The sequence below is a fragment of the Carettochelys insculpta genome, chromosome 25, assembly GCF_033958435.1.
Source record: "Carettochelys insculpta isolate YL-2023 chromosome 25, ASM3395843v1, whole genome shotgun sequence".
Lineage (NCBI taxonomy): Eukaryota > Metazoa > Chordata > Testudines > Carettochelyidae > Carettochelys > Carettochelys insculpta.
In genome coordinates this window covers 4,062,547-4,083,883 of record NC_134161.1, presented here as the reverse complement: position 1 = coordinate 4,083,883, position 21,337 = coordinate 4,062,547, and the positions used below count along the sequence as shown (strand labels likewise).

Below are 21,337 nucleotides of genomic sequence, written 5' to 3'. Positions count from 1 at the left end.
TATAACCTGACTATCTTCACAAAGCTGGCTACAGCTCAGTGTCTCATATATCTATGGAAGGAACACTGGCCTAGGTACAGAACACAAAAGAAATAAGACACACTAGAGTTGTTGCTCTGGGAGTTTGGTTTTCGTTCAGAGAGGCAGCGGGGTATGGCAAACACAGCCCTCCAGGAAATGGGTTCATTTCCATTTGGAAAGCCAAACCCACAGACTTGCAGGGATCCAGGTGTGGCAGATAAATTCACTACTATTAGCCTATCACCATCGCACACCAGGAGCTCAGAGTCAGACACGTGACCAGAGAGGTTGTAGAGGAGGAACAGGGAACTCGCAGGGACAAGGACCATCCCTTCCATCTGCCCATACAGCACCTCGTAAACAAGCATGATAGGTCTTACCGCAAAACTGCTTGTTACTTGTGCCAGGGTTTCTGTAGGGCACTGGTATGCCGAGGACCATTCATTCCCCTGACACCCAGTACCAAGGAGAAGCCCATCAGTAAAAGGGCAGAGGCGCTGGAGCTCTGGGAAGAAGCCAGCATAGCAGATGCAGATGACTCCAGGCTGCATTCTCTGTCATCCCAACAGCTCCACATCCCCTGTTCATGCCTTTCCCAAGGGGGCAGGTGCTACACCGCAGCAAACACTTTCTGACAGGACAGTGGAAAGTTCAGCTCAGTTCGGGCCAAGTTCTCAAAGCTGAGACTCAGAGGCGTGAGCTGGACCAAGGGGGAGATTCGCCCGATATTGGGTCTGGAGAATTTCCCTCTTAGAGGCCGACAGTCCCAGACGTGCGTGGCTCGGATAAAATGGAACCGGTTCATCCGTCATTTTCCCAACAGGAAAATCCAGCCCTCCTCAACCTTTCTCACCCTGTGTCTAGTGAGTCCTCTCATGGAGTCCAGCTGCCCACCTTCCGCAACACAGAGCGGGCACAACACCGCTTAGCTCTGTGCAAACCCCTCTGTAACCACACCTGGGGTGCTCTCTCACTTGTGACCTCCTTCCCTTATTTCAGCAGCAGGCCTTCCCTGTAAGTCATGGCTGCCAATTACACCACACTCATGTTGCTTGGTAGTTCTGTGCTGTGGAGCAAACACCCCTGGGGTCTGTTCTGGGATGACCCCAAACTCATTTCACTGGTGACTTAATGCCAGCTTTGACCTCATGCCAAGGTATTTGCAAAATATGGTTGGATTTATTGTGCACCATTTCTTTGTTGGTGGTTTGTCCCACATTTGTCTGCATGTATGTGGTTACACAGAAGCTAATTCTCCTGTCTTCTCTGAGACGCTATGCCTCAGACAATCATGTTTACTCTAGCGTTGTCAGGACCTGCCGAGTCCGTGTGTTGCTACTGAATGTCAGAGGAGATTCACTGACCCATGATCAACCATCCAGGGGTCATCTAGTAGGAGCCATCTCAATGCCTTCAGTTCCCACTCTGACCCTAACAGAAACAGCTCACTGTGCTTCAGGCAAGGACAGCAGCAGCACTTCCGTGAGAGCTGCATGAACTTGGGTGAGAGAATTATCCTGCATCTGGTCTCCCGTACTTCTTATTGTTTACTGGGAACGTACGGGCTGGGATTATAACTTGGCATTTGTTGAGCACTTTATGAAGGCAGGTGGAGAAATGGATCATCGTACGGGTGGGGAAACACAGGACCATTGGACCTGTGTTTGTACATCACCCAGTCAAGGACTAGGTTGCACAGGCACTAAGGTAAAAAGCAAACAAAGGGACTGATTTGCACAAGGCCACCTAGGGAGGGAACAGCAGAGGGATGATTGGAACTCACTGACTTCTGACTCTTCTCCCGCCCTCCCCTACCACGGTGATTGCTACAGCCCGTGTGGCTGAAAGTTGCACAGTGAAGCGAGCATCCGCCCCAAGTTACTCCAAACGTGCAGCCTTGTAAGCACACGTGAACCATAAGTGTGTGTCCATGCTGCAGCCCCCACCCCAGCAGAGGGTCTCTGGGCCCAGGTCAGCAGGCCCTGGCTTGCACCATGGGGCTAAATGCAGCAGCGCGGGCATTCCCGCCCTGGCCAGGGGTGGTGCTGAGGACCTCCCCCTCCAAGGTTTCAGATGCGCCAGCCTGAGTGAGAATTTGGCACCGCTACTTCAAGCTCCCTCGCACAAGCCCTGCCAGCGGGAGTCAGTTGATCTAGGCTCAGATTTCACTCCTGCAGGGCAGGCCTCATTGAAGGAGAGAGGGAGGGGGCAACTGCCCCCAGGCCCAGCATTTCAAAGGGACCTGGAGCTCTGGCCAGGGCTGCTGCTGTTTCGGTCAGAGCTCCAGACCCCTTTTAAACACCACAGCAGCACTGCTCCGGCTGCGCACAGTTGTCTGGGAACAGGCAGGACCCAGCACTGCGGTCTGACTGCTTGTGGTCCCGCCCCTTTTGGGGCATGGAGCTAGGACCCCTCCCACCTTCTCCTGGGGACTGTGGCGGCTATCAGTGCCTCTGCTGAAGGTGTTTTGGGGGTAGTCTACACCACACACTTCGCCCTGGGCTCGGGGACTTGATGTTTCCAGGGGTCTGTAAATTTGGCTTGACAGTTGCTGGGGCCAGGTCTCTGAGGTACATGCGGCCATATTGCACTACAGACATCTTTTGACTCAGGACTGCAAACTGACCTCCATCCAAACCTGCAAAATGGACTAGGACTTAGTCTCTGAGCCATCTCCCTCGGGCAGGGCCTCGGTCCCGAGCATTTGCTGATTTGGGTGTGTGGACAGACGTGTGCGTGGGGGTGGGAGGGGGGCGGAGAGCAAGCTCAAACCAGAGGAAGCATCCAGACTTAGTGAGCAGGGGGGACAAACCCCACGCGATTTGCCCTTGAATCAATGAAATGTGAATACATACATACTCCGCCTTTAAGTGAACGGATCCAATGGTTGCTTCCTTCCCCCGCCGCCCCAAACACAAGAACGAGATGCGTATGGGGCTTCCTGACCAAATCAGCATTTCAGACCACATTAACTTGCAAAACACAATGTCTCCTCACTAGCTTAGCATTCAACCTTTTTATATCTATTTAATGAAAGGGCCTGCATAATTTGCACCCAATAGTTAGCTTCATTAGACGGAGTGCCTAATTCTGCAACAGTTTTGCTAATGAAACGGCAGCGGGTGACTGTACGTGGCAAAGACAGGCCACACACACACACACACACACACACACACACACCCTGTACATGGCAAAGACAGGCTACACACACACACAGAGGAAGAAAACCACCCCATTGTCATGAGAGAAGTTGATGGAAGCAATCAAAAAGCACTCAGCTGCACCACAGTCCGAGTTTGTTATTCAAGGCTGTTGAGGGCACAGAAGTCTTTCCCCAGTGAAAGAACTGAAAGCAAAAGCTCTGAAAGTGGAACTCACTGGCTCTGGAATAAGGAAAGGGAATATAGTCATCAACGTACCAGTCGAAAATAGTTAAAATAACTATTACACACCCTTACACACCCACGCTCTTAGCATTTGTCTGGGGCTTTCAATAGATTTGGGTCAGAATGACAGCGGCAGCGTTCGCCTCCCGGAGCATCAATGTCTCCAAACCTACCTGAGTGAGCCAGTAAGTGCATTCGGAGCCGCAAGCTATCCAAGAAACGTTTCCCACACAACTCACATCCATACGTCTTCATACCACTGTGCAGCTTCCTAGGGAAAAACAGAGACGGGTTAGCCCTCTTGCTTGTTTGCGGGGAGGGAAAAAGTTTGTTTAAAATGTTAATACTGAAGCCTTCTGAATATTTCATGAAATCTCCACATTATCCATGAATTTTCTCATTAGCTCGGCAGGATCACAAATTACCGACACGCTCATTGCCTACAGAGCTAGACAGCCGTAGGGACGGAGGGAAAAATGGGATGTCTACTGGCCAGCACTACCAAGAAAGCTCAGGCAGAACAGTTAAACATCGTGGCCTACTCTGCTCCAGAGGCTGCTAAAATTTAAGTCACTACTTGGGTGCTCTTTGAGCAAAAGCAGAGCGGCTTTAACTGAGGGGTATGGGGAAAGGCTGCTGGAATCGTCTCCTCAAAGCTCCGTTTGGTTAACTTCAGAAAGTTTCCAGGTCTGGTTGGCACAGTGTTTTAGGAAGAAGGTTCCTGTAGGGTTATATTTTTCCTCCCTCCCCTCGCTGATACGCTTACGTAGCACCTACCCTACCTGCAGAAGCCTTACAAGCAAAGGGACACCATGAAGTAATTCAAGCTGAATGAGAAAGATTCCTCTTGTGAAAATTTCTAGAGGAACTTCAGGCCCCTTTGGTCATAAAAGGATCAATACTTTTACGAGGGCTGCCAACTTTCTAGTCACACAACACTGAACCGCTTGTCCCTCCACACCTCTGCCTGCCCTGAGGGCCTTCCCCTGCCCCCACCTCCCATTCTCCACAAGGCCCTGATCCTGCTTCTTACATACCCCCACCGTCACCCCCTTGCTCATTTTCACCAGGCTGGGGCAGGGAGTTGGGCTGCAAGAGGGGGGTAAGGATTCTGGCTGGGGGCGCAGGCTCAGGCATGGGACCAGACATGAGGGGTTGGAGGGCAGGTGGGGGGGGTGAAGGGTCCAGCTGTGAGTTTGTGTTCTGGGGAGGGGCCAGGATTAATGGGTTTGAGATGCAGGAGAAGGCTCAGGCCTAGGACAGGAGGTTGGAAGATAGAAGTGGGACTGCAGACTCTTGGAGTGAGTTAGAGTAGGGGTGGGAGCTCAGATTAAGGGTGCAGGCTCTGGCAGTGCTTATGAAGGGGGCTCCCCGGAGGCAGCGACATATCCTTTGGCATGGGGTGGCCAGGCAGCTCTGCAGCATGCACATATCTTCCTCTCACAAGCACTGCCCTCCATAGCTCCCGGCCAATGGGAGCTGTGGAGCCAGCACTCAGGGTGGAGCCTGAAGTCCCCATGGCTGCCCTTAACACCTAGGAGCCAAGGGACATGTCACTGTGTCCCAGGAGCCACGTAAGGAGCCTGCCAGACCTCTATCAACCAGCCTCTTAACGGCCCAGTCTGGTTGAATCTCCCATGAACAGGAGCACAGGTAGCCACAGACTAGCACTAACCAAAGCAGCTGAGCTCAGAGGCAGATGAGACCAGCAGCAGCTCTGGAAAGCCAATTGCAGGAACTCCACGACCCTAACGCTGCTTGCTATTGCAGTTCCACAATCAGTGCCAGAGGGCAAAGGCTAGATTGCAAGGTACAGGCTGCGAAGAGCCACCAGATGTTGCTGGATGTTTGGAGTGCTGATGAAGCACAACCCCGTCTCACGCTTCTGGCTAAATACCACATGAGAGACACTCCACAAATCTCCAGGCTAAGTACAAAAGGGAAGGAGGAGGATGGAAGAATAAAAATCTTTCACTAATGCGTCTCCCCAGAGCTTTGCAGACGGGACTGAATTCCTGCAAGAGCGTAATGGGAGAGCTTTACTATCACTGGTCCTGCGATGAGCATCCTTAACACCCATTATCTCAGTGGGAGCACTGGGAGGGTGCTGAGTCTCTTGCAAGTTCCCACCCAGAAAGAGGATAAGATGAGGTCTGCTCCTAGAACTGAGGCAGCACAGGCGTGAATGCAGAGTTTCTATTTAGGGTTTGACAGTCGCTCAAATGCAGTCAATTGGGTTAATGACGAGTGGCCCTGAACGAGGCTCTCACTCGCTCCTTGGGCAGCATCTGGGAAGGTGGCATCGCAGCAGGAGGAAAAAAGATTTTTTAGGACATCAAAATTCTCTCTCGATATATATATATATGTCACTAAATTGGATTAACCCCACCCCACATTGAACAAAGACCAGAAAGTCTGGGGAGAGGGGTTTTGCACCAACGCCATGATGAAAATGATCTAGCTAAGAACCCAAACCTTTCCTTGCGAGAAGAATGTTCACTCTTATAAAGGAAATGACCCCACTGAAGAGTAGCTCAGCATGTCCCAGTGCCATAATAGCCGTAATAAACAACATTTAGCAGACGGTTTTGGTGCATCTCTCTGGATATCAACATCTCCCTAGTGGAGAGGGCCTGCTGCCCCAATCTGGCAAGAAAGGGGTTAAAACCAGGCCCAGAGAGAGCCCGTGCAAATCTCTCCAACCAGAAAGACGCTTCCAGAGAGCCAACGAAAGGGCTGTTTTTTACAAGATGAGCCCTGATATAAGGAGCTGTTCAGCTCAACAGAGGGCAGTTGTGTCCTGATCAGTAAAGGTGCAGGACTGGTTCCCAGAGACGGCACAGCACCTTAGACAGAGCAGTGCTGGGCAGGCTCAGGAGAGCTGGGAGAAGCCCCAGCCTGAAACCTGCTGGGCTATCGGGCTTTGATACAAGAGCCAAGAAGGTGTCAGGGTCACGGGGAGGTGTCCCAGGCAACACTGAGGGCAGCCGAGGAGCGTGAAGAAGGGCCGGACAAGGCTGCTGCCAGAGGGTCCCTGTGTCAGGACCCAGAGTAGTGAGGGGGGGGGTCCCCTCCCCCACCCACCACTGTCCCCCTTTGACTGAGGGACAAGCTGCAGTCTGTACAGCCCATGCTCCATGGTGCAAAGGGCTAGACTTTGGGGCCGTCCTTGGCCACAGCGGGTGGCGTAATGATTGAGAACCGCGGATACCGGCGGAAGGGGGCGAGAACAGTATATTGGGGGCTAGTGGAGGGCAGCGCGCAGAAGAGGACACCGCAATCCAGTAGAGATGGAACGAGCGGAGCAGAGCGACGACCAGCAAAACACTGGCCAGAAAGTGGTGGACTCCAACAGACAGAGCTAATTCCCAACGTGAGCAGTTGGAGGTACTGCAGCCGACAGTCGACCCCACTACAGCCAACCGTAAAAATCAAGTTACCATTTAATTCCAAGGGATGAGTCAAAGCCACATGCTGCATGTCAGCACAGAGCATGTGAATATGCTAAGCCCTCAATTCTAGGGATAATCATGACCCTGACGAGAGGACAGAATATCCAAGCAAACAAGAACGTTCTTTCTGCTCCTCATCTCACACTGTTATGGCCAGAGAATTCTGTCAATTGCATTTTTCTTTTCACCACCTCCAAAATCCATTCCTCCTCCCTGCCACCACCCCCATTTTAAGGCCAGCTGTTACTCAATCACCAGCCTCATGCACATGAACACTGCAAGGAAGAGCTCCAAAGTTAACTTGCGATCATCTACCGTTGAGCCAACTAAACTCAGAAAACATTCAACAGGAAACATATGAAATGAACAATCTTTGACTATTTCTGAGTGTCAGGAGTTGATAAATGTTTTGTTTGAAAGTAGCCCATACTTTGTAGTTGCCAAGCATTCAAAGCTACCGAGCCAAGTTTGCTACATTTTTTGAAGAGATGAACATAAAACGGCCATGAAAACGGCCATACTGGGTAAGACCAAAGGTCCATCTAGCCCAGTATCCTGTCTGCCGACAGTAGCCAATGCCTGGTGCCCCAGAGGAGGTGAACCGAAGACAATGATCAAGCAATTTGTTTCCTGCCATCCATCTCCCGCCTTCGACAAAAGGCTAGGCACCATACCTTACCCCTTGCTAATAGCCATCTATGGACCTAACCTCCAAATATTTATCAAGCTCTTTTTCAAACTCTGTTAGAGTCCTGGCCTTCACAGCGTCCTCTGGTAAGGAGTTCCACAGCTTGACTGTGCACTGTGTGAAGAAAAACTTTCTTTTATTAGTTTTGAACCTGCTACCCATTAATTTCATTTGGTGTCCTCTAGTTCTTAGAATCCATGTGCTACGATCTTTAGAAGAATCTGTAACACGAAAAGCACACGCAGGCTTCAAAGTAAGATTCTGAAAACACAGCTCTTAGCTCATGTTTTCATATAGTCTAATGACCTTCTCAACCTTTTGATCAGATCTACTGTTTATCTCCACTTTGTTGTAAGACAAACATCTTTTAAGGAGTCAGCGCTAAATGCAAAATACAAACAGTTCTGTGCAGAACTAGGAAGGGCTTAGGTACCCCTGAAACAGGGATGAATTGATGCTTTCATTTGAGAAAAAAACTTGATCTTTCTAGGATATAGCAGGGCCATACTACAAAAACACAAATTACGGACAATTGTTATCTTGACTGATAATAAAGGTCAGTTTTCCTCCATTCATCCTTTGGCTAAATCCCACAGCACACCTTAAACTAAAACTGACACCCAGCACCCACCCCCCAATTCATTTTGGGCTGGTGTAAAAGTGGCCAACTGCCATTTGCAGAAACTAGAATACCAAGTCTACCAATGGAAGTGATATGTGCCATAGACCTTTGCCCAGCAAACAACCCTTTCCATTGTGCTACTTCACCTGGACAGATTACAAGGTGAGATCCAATTCAGCCCTCAGCCTTTATGTTCCAAGCTGCCAGAGACTGGAAAGAGAGCCACCAACGCTTTATAGGAGTGGCTTTTTGACTTGTGCCATGTTCACCAATCTGAAATCAGATGCCTCAGTGTAGGAAAGTTTCATGTCCCATTGCCGGTTTTCTTGGTAACTGGCAACCATTAAAACAACTTGTGCCATTAAGAGTAAGTTGAACAGCAAGAAAAAGCAAAGCTACAACCAGCTAGACTCTCTTGATTTTGTCAAGAGGCTGATAATGGAGCAACACACACAATCGTTATCTTTTTCATGGGGACAATGTAATGTATAAAAACATGGCTTTGTCAGAAGGTGTTATTTCTGAAACAAATCATGTTAGCTTTTGCTGATGTTTGAGCCAGGACACGACTGGACTCTTTTGAAAAGTACCCTTTAGAGCAGGATCAATGGGAAACTAAACTAATTAACCAATTTACTTCTGAGCGAGAAATACTAAAAATAGTCCCCCTTTAAGAAGTTTACCACCCGTTGTCCATATGTTTTTGTCCCAAAAACTCTTGAGAAACAAAAACACAAACTCTTCAAACTTCTCAGTGTCAAAAACACACTAAAATCACATGCCTTGGCTGCATTTGAAGATTTTTATTTAAGGATTAATAGTCATTTGGGGGAGGCTATTTTACATATAATTATCTCTTAGAACTGGTAGGGACCTCAAGAGGTCATAGTTGGGGCAGAGATTACAGGTGCACCTTCATTAGGGGCTTTCTTTCAAGACAGCCATTGTTTCCAAAGAGCCCTCAGGGAAGATGGTGGTCCCAGATGGCATCAGGTTTTAAGGTCGAGACTCGGCCTCCTCAAACCATTCAAAATATCACCAAGTGACGTGCTTCTGTAATGTTCATTTATGCAGCTTTAATAGCGTAAACAAAATTGGACAGACAGAAGTTACGTTAAATTGGCGTTAAGATTCGAGTTTATCACTAATTTACGAGTAGAGAACAATTTACAGAGACGTGGCAATTTTCAACCATGATTGTGAATTTAAGGTCTGAGAAAGCACAAATAAGGTACCAAAACAACTCACTCCCCTCTGTAGTGGTCAGAGGAAAAATAAAATACAAAAAACAAACAATAAAAAATTAGGGTGTGTCTTTAAAAATTGGTCAACTAATCTGGGACCATAAAACATCATTATGTGCTAATCATTGCTGTACAATTACCACACGGCATTTCCACTAGGCATTTTTAATGACCTCTACTCAGTCCAGCTGCTGGGAAAGAAAGGTCCACGAATCCCTGCCTTCCTCATAGCCTTATATGGATGGGGACAAACTAGGAACCTTGACAGTGCAGACAAGCCCATGGGGCAAACAAATCATTGCTGCAAACTGCACTCCTTCTCCCTGCAGCCTCTCCCATCACCTTGTCTGGAGCTCAAAACTATCTCCCAGGAGGATATGCACCAATTACATCCTGCTTTTTTCATGCCTCAACCTCTGTATAAGATTCTACTAAGCTCCTACCTACAGCTGGTGGCAAGAAAGCAAGTAGATTTCAGGGGAGTGCCCCAAGATGGCCTGTGCGCCAACTGTCATGAACTTGAAAGAAAGACTTTAATGTCCTACTCAGCTCACTCCCAAGGAAGAGACAGACCCTGAAAACACAAACGCCTCCCTTGCATTCATCTCGACTAATCGCTCTTGCAGGTAGCCCTCCACTGGTAAAGCATCCATTTGAACCAGACTTGAGCAAGCAAAGCCCCATGGTCCTTAATGCCTTTCACTTCAACTCCCATTCACTTCAGTGCCCACCACTGAGTCCCAACAGTCTTGCTACTGCCTTTCTGAACAGAGCTCTGGACTGGGTTGGGGAACTCTGGGTTCGATCCCAGCTCCGCCATCAGATTGTTGGGTGCCATTGACCAAATCACTTGCTTTGTGCTTCTGTTTCCCTGTCTCTACATTGGGGATGATACTGACCCCCTATGTGCGTGCTTTGAGAGCCACAGGTAACAAGCACTACGTAAAAGCTAAGTATTACAATATACCTTTGTGGATATACAAGTTGCTGACACACACACCACAGCATCTTCAGGGCAGGAAGAATGGAAATTTAACACTGCCAATAATTCACTTGGCTTAAAAACAAACAAACAAACAATCAAAACATTCCACTTTTGTTTTTTGGCCAATGACAACTTTTCCTCTCAGACTTCTAGACTGCAACATCAAGATAGGATGGAGCCAAACACATGGTGCTTTGACAGAGAACAAACATATTAACCGGACAGAGATACCAGGAGTGAAGCCAGGCCCCCTGGGAGCAAGGCTGGTTGGGCCAACATGTGGGATGGGGTAGTGCATATGCATGGGGAATGAAAGTATATTGGGAAAGAGCATGAGAGTGGATAGAGGTCATTAGCATCTGGAGCGTGCAAACGAGCTACACGCCCTTTCTGCCCACTAAAATATGCTAGACACACCCTCAGGCTTTTCTTAACCCAAATAAATAAATAAAATGGTGCAAATGCTTATTATGTGAAGCTATTTGACCAGATGTTAAGGCTCCAACCGGTATTGCCACATATTCACATTTGTTTGCCATGGAGCCGCTTGACCATGATTAGTCAATGTTAATAAGCATCGCCAAAGATGTTTGCAACACGATTGGCTTGTCTAATACAGCACTTGACGTTCTCCAGAAAAAAAAAATAAAAAGGAAAGATGTTTTGGATTTAAAAATAGTAAAAACACAACAAGTAACTAAACAAATTAAAGACAAAGAAAGAAAAGGGGTGCAATGGATTTCTTCTAAGCTTTTCACCACCACAGAAGCAGGTCTGTGGCTTTAATCTATCTGTGGTAATACACTCTAAAGCAGGCCCATATGCAGGGTGCAAACACCTCCCCTCCCCTAAGCCCAGTTTCTCTCCCTTCCTCCCTAATGTGCCGTACAGGGGAGCCTGAAGGGCACGATGGGAGAACCCAAGGCACCCTGGGAACTGTAGGTCCTTGGCCAGCTCCCTGTCTAGAGAGGTGGCCCTGGAGCAGGGAAGGGACTACACTTCCCAGCATGCCCTTGGTTGCTAATGACAGGAAAGCGGGGGGCAACAGAATATTGTTTTTCACTTACGATGTAACAGCAAAACCTCAGAAGGAAATTTTGATAAAATCTTTCTTAGGGTATACATTTGCACTATGTTATAACAGAGTAATTTTGCCAATCACTATTTCCACTCAAATTTTTCAATAACCCCAATGAGTGTGCATAAGAGAACGACTTCAGTCAACTCCTCCATACCCAGCAGCATCGGGACCGTGAGGTTGCTGGATAGTCAAATATTCCAGATAATGGATCCCTTCACCATCTAGGGTCAGCACTGTACCAATGCCTGCCTCGCCAAAGCCCTGGGGAGCCCGGCCCCTGGAGCACCACCTCTACCAGCGCAGCCCACACCATGCTTCCAACAGCTCAAGCCTGTGCTGCTGCATAGGAGGGTGGGGGTAAGGGGCAGCTGACTCACCGTGCTCCAGCCATCTGCAGATTGCAGCCTATACTGCCACATGGAGTAGGAGGGGACATGGGGACTGGCTCACTGTGTTCTGACCGCCCGTCTCTGCTGGGGTTAAGCTGCTCCATTGGGGTTAAGCTGTCGGGTACCCCCAGCCCATGGTGCCACGCCTGCAGGGGAGGGGGCTGGATAGGTGCTGCATGCTGCCACGCTGGTGGGGACACACATGAGCTCCAGCACCTGTCTCCACTGGGGTTAAGCAGCTCCCAGCAGCACAGTCTCCATGGAAGAGGAAACCCTGGCACTAGGAATAGCACCATTTATCTGAGAGTAACAGTTAAATGAATACCGGTTAAAAGAGAGTTTACTGTATTTTGAACTCCTATATATTTAAAAAAAACAAACTTGCTCCACATTTACAAAAAACGCACGCACACAAACCCCCTGCAACTGAAATTCCAGCGTATGGGCCTGGTAAGGATGTGGTGAATAAGGCATGCCAGGAGAACCTCTTTAGTACACTGAACAGTACCCTACCTTCAGTGATAAATGATGTGTTTGATTGGTATTTCTGTACAGCACTAGAACACTCTGTTCCTGAGGTTTCTGAGACAGTTTGGACAATACCAAAAGAAAATACTTGAATGTGAGCGATCACGGACTTGCCAGAAAACCAGACACTCCAAGCCACGTTGCCTTGTGCTGGAGCCCTGTCAAACCTCCAGCTAGCTGGGAGGGTCCAACTCAAGATCTCGCAGAAAAAATCAAAGTGGTTCCAGGAGCGTTCTGGGGTTGAGGGTCCCCTCCTCTTGCAGCAGCACTGAACCTATGTCTTGACAGGGTACTAGCAGACACCATCCTGCTGGAGGAGTTGTCTTTTTCATGAGACATAGCAATTAACTCCTGACCACTTGTGATATATAAAGGCCCCTCTTAACTGAGTCAGGATGTTACCCAAGTGGGCTTCCCACCAGAATGTCGGGGCTAGTGCCTGCAAGCTACTTTAAAGCCCACCCATACTTTCCACTGGGGGCAGTCGTCTTCATTTCCTGACAATCAGCCACGTCACACATGCAGTTAAAACCTCGGCGGTCTTTTCCCTTCAGAGGGGGCTGCACTTCACCCGCTGTGGAAGAAGAATTCCTTTCATGAAGGACCTGATCCTCCATGAGGTTGCACACCCCGACTCCTGGCGTCACCAGTGGGAAATGAAAGAGATGAGTCCTCTCTTTACCTGTAGGGACTTCACTGACTGGAGCTAAGCAGGTGTAAACTTAGGATCTAACCACAACCTATAATGTTCCTTAAAATGGAATGGTGCTGTATAAAGTTACGCTTTGGAGAAAACAGGAAAATGGATTAAAAGAAGAGATTGTTTGCTTCATTACACAACCATATTTAAGAAAAGCCCACAAGGCCCACTACACACATGGTCTATAAGTCAGGCTCGATCTTCGGGTCTGGAGAGAAGCAATTCGTTCTGGTCCTTGTAACGGTAAGCACAGACAATAGCATTCGAAGCTAACCACAATCCCAGTAAAGTGCTTGCAGATAAGAGTTCCCGCTCCCCCAAGCCCGCCCCCCACCAGAAAAAGTGTGTTAGAAGAGGGTGTCGGAAACGACAAAAGAACACATTAATCTTACTTGTGCAGCAGCTCACATAGAAATCTACATGGCAATCAAACTTCAGCTTTGATATTTCCAGCTGTTACGTAACCTGCTCATTGTTTTAAAATGCTCAAGTTCTCACTAAGTAATTTATTTCAAATATCTTTATCGGCAAATTTCACCTGAGTACAAAAGTTTTTTTTTTTTCATTTGGTGTCTACTTATTGGATGATCTTATCACACACAATCTTATCCAGTCTCTTTCAACAAGGTCTTAAAAGCGCTTTATCTGCTAGGTTCCTGGTAGCCAAATATGATTGAAATGTTCTATTTATGCTCACTGGATTAAGGAGATGTTGCAAAACGACACAACAACCTGGCAGATGTAAGCAAGGTATTACAGCTTCTCAGGCTGTTAAGATCTGAGAGAGGAGATCAATACGTGTTTTTGCACTTGTACTGAAGTAGTACCTGTAAAAATGCAAGTGGGGAAAAATGTTCAGAACATTAAAATAGATCTCTCCTCACCGATATTGTCCAAATTCAGATACAAAAAGATAGATTGAACTTTATTACGCAGCTTGAGGCTAAAATTTAATTCCAACTGTTCCGTTTGTCCCGAGATGTCCCTATAAGCAAATTAAAGTAAACAAAAGGATATTCTGAAATTAAAAGGAACAGCTATCTGGAAAGGTTTTTCTTTCCATACAATCATGCCACATTTTTTGATATAGTATCACTAGCCAATACTCACATGTGAAGTTACACCCCCAAAGTAAACCATGTTCTGCGGCTGGAGAAACAAAAGGCCCCCTAATAAATGCCTGCTATAAATCTGAATTAAGGGCACTATCATAGTCCAGATTCCAACTCTTGTTATTTGGAGGAGATTATGCTACAATGCACCTTGCACAGTCTTGGTTTTGGAATATCTCCAGAGTGTGGCAAAGGGTGATGTACAATTGAATTTCCTCTCGGAAATGGCGTCTGCCGTAAAGGACTGGAGAACAGAGGGAAATGGATAAGGACTTCCCACCCGTCAACACCTTTACATGCTCCACCCCAAGATTAAAGCTCCATTTTGCTCCCTTTTTATTAGCAAGAAGAGGGAGCTCAAGATCTAATCTCGACTTTGTCACTTGAACATAATGTCCATCAAAGGGTTAAGCTGGTGGAAAGGATATTTGAGAAGTAGCGGGAGGAAAACAGCACGTGCTCAGGGTACGGCCAGTCAATCAGTTGGTTCAGGTGACATCATTCTAACCTGTCTTTTCATTGGCTGAGCTTGCTGCACCTTCACTAGTGTCCTGCTGCAGAGGAATGGCGTCTCTCTGGAACCTTAAAGAAGCTTCTCGCTTCCAGTTCTTTGTAAAACATTTGTTTTCATGCCTCAACCCTGGATTCAATTATGAGTGCTTGAAATCAGAGCCCTCAGAGTTCATCCAAGTCCCAGGGGAACCACATTTCTTAGAACCTCTAAAACAAGAGAACGTCATGGCCTTTTCTGTCTTCCAACATTCCCCACCCTGCGTGCATGACCTGCTGGGGACCATCTATTTTTCTGTGTTGAGGGGGTAACAATTTGATTCGCTCCATACCTACTCCAGCCAACATAATTCATTTACAAGGGCTACAAAATATCTTTCCCTCTGCCAGTGGGATAGGTCACAAGGTGGCTTGGAATGCTCATGCCCTCTAGGGGCTGGAGGCCTACAAAGAAAAGCAAGACCAGGAAAACCAGATTTCTCTTTTAGCATAGAGAATAGCAGAAGTTCACCAATTCTGTCCCCCAAAGCTTGTGCATCAATTGTTGGCTGTGGCAGCTGCTTACGGCCACCACTAAAGTATCTTTGGTACCTCAGTCAAACAAAATACTATGCACCAAGCAGCTGGGAGATGGGGGGAAAAGAATTAAGCCAAGTAAATCAAGTTTATCTGTTAGGAAGACCTCACGCATCACAAGCCAACTGCCTTGATGGAAGGACATTTTCAAGAGGTTTGTTTTCTTGTTTGTTTTTTAAGAAAACAAGACAATTGCTTGTGAATTATGGTTTATTAAAATTCATATTTAAATATCAAACCAGCTTGGAGCTGAAGTTTTCAGATCAACTATTTACTCAAGCACGTTTTGGTTCTCTATATAAATTGTCTATGGCTACGTTTACACGACAGCAATCTAAACACAGAATTCACTTCCAGAAGAGATTTCTTGACATAACTTCTGTAGGCAGAGTGTGGCCACACACAAAAGCCAATCGGAAGAGCCCTCAGCTCTGTGGACAGAGCAGCCAAACTGCCTGCCTGCTCTCTCGACAAAACAGGCACCCGAGAGCACAGCAAACAGGGCTGCCCATTGTTCTGGATGCCCTGTCTGTTGAGAGAAGGCCCCCACGGAGCATCTATGCAGCTTTTAGCGTTATGCCTCAGGCTAACGGGCAGATTGCTGCCAGCAAAAAAGTGCTGAGTTTTGTCAACAAACTGTTGACAAAACGCATTTTGTGTGTGGACGTTCCACCAGTTTTGCTGGCAAAACTCGAGAGTATAACTGTAGCCCAAGTGCAAATTCCAACCGTCCTCAAAGCAAGGAAATTAAAAACCAGCGCACGACCTTGTTTACGGAGAGGTAACACACAGCTTTGATTACACAACTCTCTTTGTTTGAAGGCCTAAAAGCCAGGAAGTGTACAGTACCTTGAGGAGGAGCTATACATCACTCAAAGGAAAATTGCTGTAGAAAGATCCCTTCCTACAAAGACGGGTTTGTCAACGCATCCCCTATACTGGAGAAAAAAAAAACCCCAGCAATATTCCTTTCTGAGCAGGCATTGGAAAGAACAAACAAACAAAAGCTGGAATGGAAGTAGGCCCCTTACAAGCTGTAAGTAATTAAAAAGGCCTGTAAATGCCCTGCAAAAAGCACTTCAAAGAGACAGTAATTCCAGCAATGGCTAGTCAAGAGCGTGTGGTGTAAAAATTATGAGTTTTCCCAACAGGGTGCTTTGTGTGAAAAGGACAGGATTGGTGGCGAGCGATTCTGCACTACTCAGGAGATTTTTTTATGTTCAGTTGCGTACAATGGGCATGTGCAAGCATTTATCAATATGTACTTTATCCACGTGCACAAGGAAGCAGTGCATGGAAAGGGGAAATAAACAACCATAGGCAAAGCCTTGCCTCATTGCGGGCTTTGTTCCAACTCTCGTGGCAGCGAATTAGCCATACCTCAGCTCTGGACTAAGCCACAAGATAGCCATAGAGTTAAGACTCATTACATACTGGCTACTGCGGCGGCTGGGAGGGAGAGCTACAAAGCGCAAGTCTTACCGCAAATGGACATAAGTGATGCAAGTCACCCGATGAACCATCACATGCATTTTTCCATCAGTTATTTCATACAAGGTGTTTGCATTATGGCCTCACTCTTATTTTCCTAAAGTTCCTACAGCAAACTTTTTTTTTTAATTTTTCAACCTTCGCTCTGTTATTCCCCACTCACGCCCTACTTAATCCTTCATTCTTCAGTAATCGTTAGCTCTCTCCCTCTAAGAGGGGAGATGAGGTAGTTGCCCAGGCCTAATATGTAAAAATCACAAATCACGAGCAACTTAATTCTGCCATAAACCAACCCTGACTCTGTTCCGTTTACAACCCCACTCTAACTCTGCCTGCTTAAAAACATACATAAAAATGTCTTTTACTATATTTATTTAATGAGTTTTCATTCCCTGCCTCCACCTACCTCCCCTTCTTTAAATGAGGAAGACAAAAGCCTGCCTCTTAACAGCACTGATAAACTAAACCAGGGTAAGCTTTCCAAATCGATTGCAACTTTGCAGGAACCTCTCTCCATCCTCAGTATGACCCCCCACCCCCGCCGCCCAGTAACCCCTACCATTCCAAACAAGATGTATGGATTTTGGACATTTGATTACTTTTAAGTATATATTTTTCCCTCAAATAGACTGAATACAATGGTTAGGAAATTTGACAGAAAGCTATTCTGAGCCATTTATTGCCTTAATACGCACCTTTGTCCAACAGGCAGTTTTGACAAGAGCGATAAATTCCAAATTTATGTCAACAGAGCATATGTTGAACACCTCATTTCTGAGCTAAAGCGGCATGCTGCCCCATAAATCACAGTTCTGTTTGAAATGAAAGTAGATTACAGGCCTGTGTTATTGAGCAGTTAGAGCTATAGTCATATAAATCAGAACTTTTAACTCTAGGCGATCCGTTGTGCAATTAACTAAAGGGTACTTTGTCATTTCAAGGCTTGTGCACAGACTTGGCAGGGTGCAGAGCTACTGAGGAAAGGCAAAGTTATTGGCAACTCACAGCTTCAACACTGCAGAGTTTTGCTAAATACCTGTTGACCCAGTTAATTCTATGAACAACCAAACAGAAAACTCACATGTTCGCTAAGCAAATTTGATGTTGTAGCTACCTAACCAGGCAAGCCCTTTGCTTTCAAAAAAGTTGCATCCTGGGAACGAGTAAAAACTACCATTTTTTTTCCTTTTAGCATAAAATCTTTGGTGCTGAACACATTTTATGTTCTTTACAGGGCCAAGAAACATTTAAATTGCAATAATAAAATAGGGATAAACTGGACATTCACAAGATTAACCATTCCCAATACTGAGGGTAACAGAAAAGTGCATTGTAAGGATAACTCCCCATAGTCCCTCTTGTCAAAAGAAGGTATTTGGGGCTAATGGCTATGTATCTTCACTGTTATTTAGCTTTGGGTTGATGTGACAATGGTGTCTGACATTCTGAAAGAGAGTTCTATTGTGTGCAGTGCTACTAGGGCATTCCACCATGCCAAACAGTAGCATAGTCACATCACAGGCCAGGTAAATTGTGACAACTGTTTTCCAGCTTCCCTGCATTATCACGTGAGTGAAATGCCTGTTTCAACACCAGGCACCAGTCAGGAACTCGGAAGGGCAATGCCAAGACCGGCCAGCCAAACCGGACTTGTAACCTCTCTTTTAAGTATTTGCCTCCATTGCCCACCCCCCAACTCACCCAACTGGCCACATCTAACAAAAAAGTCTTGGAAATTGTTCATCGATTGACAGATGAATTTATTGGTCTGGCAACTTTGACAATGTCCCTGTCATTCACAAATGTGGACTTCTCAAGATGCAGTGTCAGTCTAACACAGTAGAAGGGCTGCATTAATCTCTTTGGTTTTCATCATGAGGGAGGTTGAGCTTGCACAAAAAAAAAACCTCAGTGTAACTCAACAATTCTAACACGCACCCCACAGGAATGCTATTTCCAACCACGATAAAAAGGCATTTCCATACACACCAGAAAAACTGGTGCACTCCAAGAATAATGACATAGAAAAGGAGTTTCGAATTCTCAGCTCCCAGTGAAAGTCAATAGAAGCTGGGCACCTCTCTGCCTTCCAGGGTTACTCAACACCCAGCAGATTTGTGATGCAAGCCAAAGAAGCAACCAGTACTCTTTGTTCATTACCCTTTGCTTCCCTCATGAAGAGCCACAAACACCGGAATCCCGCAATTAACTTAGGTTAACACTAAGAGTAAGGTGGGTCAAATCAGCCCAAACACAACTACATCTGGAATAATTGCAGAGAGAGCTGCAGAGGTCGGGGGACGATGGGTGGAATCAGACATATTTGGCACAAACCAAGAGAAACTTGACATGATAATTCACATGGCTTGTCACTTCCATCCACATCTCCTTGCTCATCCCAGAGATTTCCCTTCTGGGAGATGGACACCAGTTGACAGCAGCCAGTCTTTAGCTCTCTTCTCTCATTGCATGTAGAAAATTAAGTCTTTTCCATTAATTTATAAACCATGGTTTTCCTTTATAGCCTGGACCCATCTTGAAAGAGTTTCTTACTGAATAAACTACTCAGAGTCAGACTAGTGACTCTGACTAAAACAACAAAATATATATATTACTTAAAGAAAAGGTACCTTTTTCATGGCTGATATCCAGACCCATCGTTCCTGACCCTGCATGCTGAACCAGACAAAAGAGAAGAGATAGAGATGGCCAGAACACCATACCCATGTGCTGCATTTTTTAAAGAAAGGGCACAAACATTAATCCCAATCATTCAAGCATTAAAATTTCTTGTGTATCTCCTCAGCAGACCTCTTTTTTTCACTCAGAGAGCAGAGACTACCCTTGATAGAAAAGGGCTTAATTTGCCTTCCGTAATGTACAATTTCATTAATACACAAAATGTCACTTTGCAAGCCTATAGGCCCTTCACACATGAATTGCAAATATTTGGAAGTGTCATGGGTTGGGAAATTTTCAGGTCCAGTCATAACTCGGTAGTCCTAGATCATTGAAATTATAAGTCTTCACAGAGAACAAACATGCCTTTCCTGGAATGCGTAGACAGGGATGGAACACGGAAGACACCTGAAGAAACAATTTTGCTGTATTCTGCAAAACTTACTGATCAAACAGCAAACTGCAGGTTGTTAGTGGACGTATCCAGGTCCAAAACTAACAACTAATACGAGGAGTTTTGGGGTAAGCATGGGAATCTGTGAGTAGCTTATGACTCAAACTACATTTTGTTATTTGCTTTGGTTTGAAAAAAACATAGAGGAGAGGGCTTCTCACAGAAACTCCGCATTTCCCTCGCAAGGCTTGATTGCTTAATGATAAAACATTGACCCATAATGAGTGAAACTCAGAACTGCTCCACTAAGGGAAACATGAGTAAATTACAGACTTCTAGTCTACAGTTACACTACAGCGATCTGTCGGCAGAAGTCGTTGTCGGAAGAGATTTCCCGACAAAACTTCTGTCCACAGAATGCAGCCAATCAGGAGAGTGCTCTGCTCTGTTGACAGAGCGGCTGGACTGCCCGGCTGCTCTCTCAACAGAACAGGCACCTGGAAGCACAGCAGACCAGGCTGCCCACTGTTCTGGATGCCCTGTCGGTCAAGAGAAGACCCCCTCCCTGCAAAACGTCTACGCGGCTTGTTTGTAAACAGAATCTGCTGACAGCAGCTTCATGCCTCATGGCTTTGAGGTAGAACTCTGCCGGCAAAAGCGTTGAGTTTTATCAACATGCATTTTGCGCGCGGACATTCCACCGGTTTTGTCTGCAAAACTTGCTAGTGTAACCGTAGTTCTACAGAAACCATGGATTCTTGTATCGGAGGGGTAGCCGTGTTAGTCTGGATCTGTAACAGCAAAGAAGGGTCCTGTGGCACCTTATAGACTAACAGAAAAGTTTTGAGCATGAGCTTTCGTGAGCACAGACTCACTTCTTCAAATGCTGGTCTTGGAAATCGGCAGGGCCAGGTATAAATAAGCCAGAGCAAGGGTGGGGATAACAAGGTTAGCTCAGTCCGCAAGGGTGAGGCTTACTACCAGCAGTTGATCTGGAAGTGTGAACACCAAGGGAGGGGAAGCTGATTCTGTATTTAGCCAGCCATTCGCAGTCTTTGTTTAAGCCAGAGCTGAGGGCGTCGAATTTGCAGATGAATTGCAGCTCAGAAATTTCTCTTTGGAGTCTGGTCCTGAAATTTCTTTGCTGTAGGATAGCTACTTTTAAGTCTGCTACTGTGTGGCCCGGGAGATTGAAGTGCTCTCCTACGGGTTTTTGTATATTGCCATTTCTGATATCCGATTTGTGTGCATTTATTCTTTTACGTAGAGACTGTCCACTTTGTCCGATGTATATAGCAGAGGGGCATTGCTGGCACATGGTGGCATAAATTATATTGGTAGATGTGCAGCTGAATGAACCCACGATGGTGTGGCTGATCTGGTTAGGTCCTGTAATGGTGTTGCTGGTGTAGATATGTGGGCAGAGCTGGCAACGAGGTTTGTTGCATGGATGGGTCCCTGAGTTAGAGTGACTGTGGT

The 21,337-nt window shown here is 46.4% G+C and overlaps 1 protein-coding gene across 5 annotated transcripts in view; it reads right to left on the bottom strand.

Moving 5' to 3' along the window:
* ZBTB16 (zinc finger and BTB domain containing 16) overlaps positions 1 to 21,337 on the bottom strand; it is a 201,538-nt gene that overhangs the window by 93,406 nt on the left and 86,795 nt on the right. For all 5 annotated transcript variants that reach the window (XM_074977205.1, XM_074977203.1, XM_074977204.1 and 2 more), the window contains exon 3: positions 3,581 to 3,678. In XM_074977205.1, the coding sequence (XP_074833306.1) occupies positions 3,581 to 3,678 (98 nt within the window). The remainder of the gene's footprint in view (positions 1 to 3,580; positions 3,679 to 21,337) is intronic.